This window comes from Alligator sinensis, unplaced genomic scaffold (genome assembly GCF_000455745.1).
Source record: "Alligator sinensis unplaced genomic scaffold, ASM45574v1 scaffold1354_1, whole genome shotgun sequence".
Taxonomy (NCBI): domain Eukaryota; kingdom Metazoa; phylum Chordata; order Crocodylia; family Alligatoridae; genus Alligator; species Alligator sinensis.
In genome coordinates this window covers 555179-561903 of record NW_005842344.1, presented here as the reverse complement: position 1 = coordinate 561903, position 6725 = coordinate 555179, and the positions used below count along the sequence as shown (strand labels likewise).

At 63.8% G+C, this 6725-nt stretch overlaps 1 protein-coding gene across 1 annotated transcript in view; it reads right to left on the bottom strand.

Annotated features, from left to right (window-relative positions):
- The window catches only part of CRLF1 (cytokine receptor like factor 1), a 14504-nt gene extending 12807 nt beyond the window's left edge, over positions 1-1697 (bottom strand). Inside the window, exon 1 of the mRNA XM_025210326.1 lies at positions 1692-1697. Within this exon, the coding sequence (XP_025066111.1) occupies positions 1692-1697 (6 nt within the window). The remainder of the gene's footprint in view (positions 1-1691) is intronic.
- Between the last annotated feature and the right edge of the window lie 5028 nt (positions 1698-6725).

The following is a 6725-nucleotide window of genomic DNA, read 5'->3' as shown; positions in this document are numbered from 1 at the left end:
CCCCCCCCCCCCCCCAATGTCACGGCATGCTCCAGCTGGCTCGTGCTGGGCATTTGGGAGGGAGATGGAGGCATGAACCCAGCGGCCGGGCCCTCCCGGGTAGCAAGAGGAGGGTGCTCTGCGGTCGTGGCCTCTTCTCACGGCGTCACCCACCCCCTTCCTTACCCGGCTTCTGCCTCAGATGTGGCTCCCCTCTCCTTGCCCCCTGCATCCTCCCCGCCACCCGCCCAGTCCGTACCCTTCTGCAGTCTGGTCAGGCCAGCCCTCCCCTTCCCCCTCTCCCTCTCCCTCTCCTTGCTCCCTGGGCCCCCGGGGGAGAAGGGCAGAGGCAGGCTCCCTGCTCGGTGCCAGGCTTCGCGGCTAACCCAGCAACCAGGAGGAGCCGCTGCGGGGGAATCCTGCCCAGCCCCGGCGCCAGCGGCGGAACACACTTGGTCGCCATGTGGGGATGGCCACGTGCCGTCCAGTTGGCCCGAGGGGCCGTGCAGGGAGGGAGCATGTTCAGGGCAGATGGATTCTTTGGAAAATGGAGTTGCCAAACTCTGACACGTCTGCACGGAGCATGTTCAGACGGGGATTCTCAGTGGCTCGTAACTTCCATGGGGTTGGCAAAAGGCGCCTCCCTGGCACGAGGCGGGCGGCCCGCTGCCAAGTTTCACAGCCCGTGCTGCGCTCCGAGGCACGAGAGCTCCCCAGGATTTTTTCTAGTTTTCCCACAGACAAAACAGTGCGTTTTCCCCTGTCCTCCTTCTCCAAAGCTCCCGGCCCGACTTTGCTGAAGCTTCCCCAAAAGGCCAGGCGGAGGCCGGCACCCGCAGTGAGACATTTCAGCCCACGCAGGGAAAGCCTGGCAGAGTTGCCACCAGCGAGGCAGGGGCAACCCCAGCTGCCAGCATAGCTGCCAGCTCCCCGCAGGGCGCAGCCACGCCGTTCACTCCCGTGAGCCCAGCGCGTGCAGGTCCTCACCTGTCTCCAGCGGAAGGGATCTGCCCCAGGGGCCACTCTGGAGCCATTACAGGGAGCACAGAAAGGCTGCGCCGTGGGGCTGCCGGAAGAGGCATTACTGTGAAGGGCGTGGGCTGAAAGTGCAGGGGGAATTTTCAGACTCCGAGTCTAGTCACCGGAGCTGGAATCTGATCAGGGCGCTGGGCTTTGCACCTTCAGCCCTGCCAAGAGCCTCGTGGGGTTTGTAACAAGCACCAGCTGCCTGCTGGGTGCCAAGGAGCAGCCCCACGAGCTTCCCGCAGTCTGAAGGGCTGGGCTGGGGGGAGACTCAGTTATGGCTCTGGGGTTGGAGCAGCTGTGGGGAGGCCAAGAGATGCCCCCAGCCATGGGCAGCCCCCATGATGCCGGGTGCTGCGTGCACCCATAGCACAACGCACCCATAGCACAAGGCAGACCCTGCCCCAAAGCACTGGCAAGGGCAGAGGTGGAGGACAGAGGCAGGGTGTTGGTGGAGTCAGGAATAGACCCACGTCTCCGGACGGACGGCTCAGTGCCTGCCCGCTGGACCAGCCCGTTGGTCCATTGTATTGTGGCAGTGCCCAGCATTCGGCCGCATGGCCCTGGCACTGAGCAAACCCAAGAGCTGGCACGGCCCTGTGGGACCCGCATCTCTTGCAGAAATACCCACCACGCAGGCAGGGGTGGGAAAGAAAGATTTCTGTGCACGAGGCCGGGTGCAGCCTGACCGCCATCCCCGCCAGGGGCTCCGGGCCAGAGGGGCTCCCGCCCCAGCCCAGCCGGGTGACGAAGCCCGCAGAGAGGCGGCAGAGTGTGTGGGGGGGTGGAGATCAGACAAAGCCGCAGCGGAGAGACTCATCCCCCCATCTCTGAGTCAGCGCGGCAACCAGAAAGCAGATGTGGTTTTTGCCCTTTGACAGCGACCTTTAGCGAGCTGACTCCATGGACATTGTCCTGCCCACAAACCACCCGGGCTGAGCTCAGAGGCTCGGAGCAGGGTGTGGGACCCACTCAGGACAGGCTTGAAACCAGGGGTGGGCGAAGCCGCTCCACACAGCCCTTGGGTGGCAGCTGCAGCCATCCTGGCACCATGGCCAGGAGCTGCTCTGCGCCCCCAGGGCTGGTCCCCCTGCACCAGCATTGCCCAGAAGGGGATTTCCACCTCTCTGCTCCTTTAATCTGTGTGTTGTGGCAGTACCCAGCGCCCTGCCGGGACCCAGCCCCTGGGCCTGTTCTGTGACCTTCTCCTGGCCTGTCTCCCTCTGTGTGCGGCCCCGGGGCAAGGAAACTAGCTCACCTCCACCCTCGCAGGCCCCGGCATCAGTGCCCAAGGGCGTGAGTCCTGCAGACCCTCTGATCCTGCCATCCCCGCCCCTTGGATGCTGTCAGCCCAGGTCCTGCAGCTTGGCTTTGAATGAAGCTAATGGCTGAGTTTCCCAGCCCGGGGCTTGCTCAGCTCCGGGAAGTCTTGGGACGGAGATAGCATTTGGCTCCAGGGCAAGGGTGTAAAAAACAAACCAGCAGAAGAAAGCCTTGGCCAAGCTCACAGCGGATCTTTGCATATTACTTTCTGCATCCTTTTAAAGTGACCTGGGGGAAAAATAAAGAGGCTAGAAATGCGAAGAATCCAGCAGTCCAGCTTTCCTTTCTATTCTTCTCAGTAACGTTTCCATATTAATGGGTAATTTATAACCTGGTTAACCCCTCCTGCACCACCAGGAAGCATGTGCTGGGCATCATCGAGCCCTGCCAACCCCACCCTTTGGCAGGGTCGCCCGGGGAAAGCACAGATCGTTCCAGCGGGTGCAGGGGGGTGGGAGGGAGGGAAGGCAAGCGGCTTGTTTGCTCATCTCAGGGCAGGGGAAATCCATGATGAATGAGTCCGAGGCTTGGTCCGACAGGACGGATGGACTCGAGCGGTGCCCATGGGGGGGGCATGAGGGCATCTCCCTGCAGGGCATAGTCTGTCTGGGTGAATGGGCAGAGCTGGATACAGACCAAGCAAACAAGGAACGTCCTTAGCTCAGGTCTGTGTCTGCATTTCCCCCCCAGCTGCATGTTCTGCGGAGCTGGTCCTGGGCTAGAGGCTCCTTGGAGAAGCTCAGGTCATTTTTGAGATGCTCAGAAAGCATCCATGAAATGGGGGGAGGGGGGATCACCAGGCTGTAAAGATCTGCCAACTGGAATATTGCTGCCTGGGAAGGTTTTTTCTATTAAAATGTGGGTGGATTTAGTGCTCGTGCAGCTGAGGGGCCAACAGCACAGGCTGGAGCCAGGCATATTGCAGGCAGGTGCGGTGCAAGTGTTCCCCACACGCCGCCCTGCCAGTGCACTGCAGTCCTGACCTGCAGCCCCCCGCTGCTCCAGTCCTGGGCCCCACACAGCCCTGGCAGCGCACTGCAGTCCGGGCTCCGGCTGCCCCTGCTCTTCTAGCCCTAGGATCCTGGCTCTGCCCCCGTCCTCACCTAGGGGCCCTGGCTCGGCCAGCGCGCCTCAGTCCTGAGGCCGAGCCCCTGCCATTCCAGTCCCGGGGATCAGCAGAGCAGCATGAAAACCGCCCCCAGGTTCTTGAGCCCTGCAGAGGATGGGACGGCGCTGGTCCTTCCTCACATCTGCCTCAGAGCCCCAGAGCATCCCCAGCAGCCGGCCCCTGGGGAGGTCAGAGGGGAATCCCTGCCCCTCTTCCCCGGAGCTTCGGGAGCGTGTTAGTGCAAAGCAGCGCCCCCAAGCCTGCTGGGTGCAGGGAGACAGCTGTGTGGCTGGACAGGGCACAGGGTGCCCAGAGGTAGAAGCCAGTTAGCACCCTCAGCAAGGCCACCTGGCTTCAGACAGGATCCTCCAGCTCTGGTTCAGGTACTTGTTTCCCTCCCACCCCTCGGGACTGCCCATGACCCAGTCCATGCACACAGCTCCAAACCCTGCCTGCCTGGTCCTCAGAGGCACCAAGCACCTCTGGCTCCCATGCTGCCAGCTGGAGCCCCAAGTGCCCAGCATCCCAGAGCAGCTCTGAGGCCACTGGCCTGCCCAGCAGTGCCAGCAGAGGTATCTGCACGGAGCCTGGGCGGGGGATCCTGCGCTGCTGGATGTTCTGACTATGGGATTTCTGAAGAGAGGGTCTGAGCCAGAGGAACTGCCAGAGCTGCCTGGCAGCCAAGGGACCAACAGCTGAGAAGCTGGCCCAGCCTCTCCCTGGCACCCCCGTGCCCACAGTTCATGGTGCCTGGTGGAGAAGCATTGGGGCAATGAAACCCGGGTGGTGCTGCCTGCCCGCCCAGGGACAAGCGTGGCTGAGCAGGTGGAGCAAGCGAGGCCAGGACACAGCGTTCCCTCTGTGCAGTGCAGGGCATCCGGTCCTTACCCCTGGTGCCAGGGCTGGGCAAGCTTGCGGGGGAGCATGCCGAACAAAGGCCAGCCTGTGCCTTGGCCGGCTGCTGGGAATGTGCAGGCTTTGCCAGTGAGATCAGTGCAAGGCTTGGCCCTGCCTGTGCAGCCAGGGCGGGAGCACTGCCCGGTGCGGCTCTGCGGCCGCCTCGGCTCTGGAAACCCTATCTTATTGTCAGGCATGTGACCGCTTGCCGGGCCGTTTACTGTGACGGCTCCCAATCTATTCAATTTACTTCGACATTACTCACCGATGCAGGACACGGAGGCCGAGGAACTGGACCGGAGCCAGGACGGGAGGGGGGTGGGGAGCGGAGCCGGAGCCAAACCAGCAATGTGTGAGCCTGTCCGGAGCAGACTTTCCCTCGGCCCCGGCTCTGTGCGAGATGAATCAGCTGGCAGTGCGCACGGGCACGCAGTGTGGGAGCCACCACCACTGTCTCCGCAGGCACCAGCCCAGCCCCGGGCACCGGATCTCTGGCCCAGCCCCCCATGGGACCAAATCATTTGCTTTTGTGGCTTCCACAGGGCTCGTGCCCCAAGGGCTGGAGCAACCCCTCGACCCCCACCACTGCCCCCAGCCTGAGCAAGCCCCGCTGCCCCTTCCCCATGGCGGGGCAAGGCAAGAGCCCCTGCCCCTGCTCCAATGGGCTGGCGAGGCTGACTGCCGCGGCCCCTGCCCAGGTGTTCCCCATTAGGGGTGTGAGGTTATCAAAGCCCGTCAGCAGCCCCTTGCGCCCATCGGGGTGCCCCATAAATCACAGTAATGAATGGGGCCGCGACAGCCCCGAGGAAACATTTGTATCCTAGCACGAGATTGACACCGGAGCTGGGGGGGAGGCGGGGAGCGCACGGGGGGGAGTCTCTCCTCCTGCCTATTGTGTGTAGGTTTTATTTTATTTTAAACCCTGTGAAATAAAAGCTGTAAATCTCGGGTGTCAGGCGAGACCCAACAATGTGCAGCTTTGTTTGCAGGTGTCCCTTGCCGAGTCCCTGGCCCAGGCGGTGGCCACTGCGCTCGCACGTGTGCCGCGGGGGACGGAAGGAGGTGGACGTAGCCTCGGCCACGGCACGAAGGGGTGCCCGCGTGGAGGAGCTGGCGCTGCAGGGCAGCCTGGCCACGGCTCTGTCTACCATCAGGGCTGAGGTCACGCTGGCGCCTGGCGCTCCTGCCTCCCAGGCTGGGGGAGGCGCTGGGGACACGGGCCAAGCCGCCTTGCATCTAGGAAGCTCCAGGGCAACGTGGGTGTCGGAAGCAACGTGGCAACACCATCTGTTGCAAGAGGGAGAGATGTCCTCTCCAGACCGAGGGATTCCCACGCGTGGCCAGCTCCCCTCCTCTGCTGGGCCATGAGGGCAGGGCGTGATGGGTGGCACTGGGGCTTCCCAAGCAGGACTTAATTTGGGGAGCCCAAATGAAAGGCAGAGGCCCTGAGAGCCAGGCCCAGCTGTGGCCCCAGTACCCAGAGGCAGGAGCTGGGTTCCCACTGCCCCTGGTCTAACCACTGCTCTACCGCGGTGCGAAGTGCATGTCTGGGAACAGAGAGAGCAGTGACGGGCTATTCAGAGGGTGCAGCCCGCGCTCGCGGGCTGGCACAGACACCGTGGTCTGGTGGTCTTGCTCGCCAGCCACGAAGATCTCCATTCAAGTAATGAGGAAAATATCTCCAGCTTTAGGCGCGGTGGACCTGCGTGGCGTGATCCGACTGGCCGCCAGTGATGTCACACGGGTGCGCTCATGCCGGGAAATGCCTGCGCCTGGTTTTGTTCTGTCCCGCGCCAGGCCTCAGCCGTGCCGCGCCGCGCCGCGCCGCGCCGCGCCGGGCGATTAATTGCTCTTCTTGGGTGGTGAAAGCGTGCTGGCCCCCGGCCCCGCGGCCTCCTCCTGGCCCCGCCCGATGCGTGGGGTATAATCGCCCAGGAATGCATGGCCCAGCGGGCTCTCTGCGCTCCGGCACGTATTTGTTCAATTAGCTGATGCTTTTCACACCATGGATAAGACGCAGCAGGTCACTGGCCTGCCCCTCATCCCCTCCTCAGCCAGCAGCTGGCTCTGCGCTGCCCGGGCCCAGCTCTCCTCCCCGCCGCCCTGGCACCCTTTGCTCTGGCAGGGCCCTGGGGCCTGCTGCTGGACTGCCCTGCGCCGGCGCCGTGGAGCATCTCCCGCCAGACGCGGTGCTGCCGGGCATGGGGCTGTGCCCCACCGCCCTCCCCGGCCCCGTCTGCTCTGAGCCCCTGCATCCCGGGGGATGCCTGGCTCCTGCACCCCCGGCCTGAGCTGCGCAGCGGGGTGACCGCAGCTTGGCCCCGTCCATCCCTGGGGCCTCGGCCCTCTGGTCCAGCCGGGTGCTCTCCTAGCAGGGGGCACCTGCTCCCCCGCC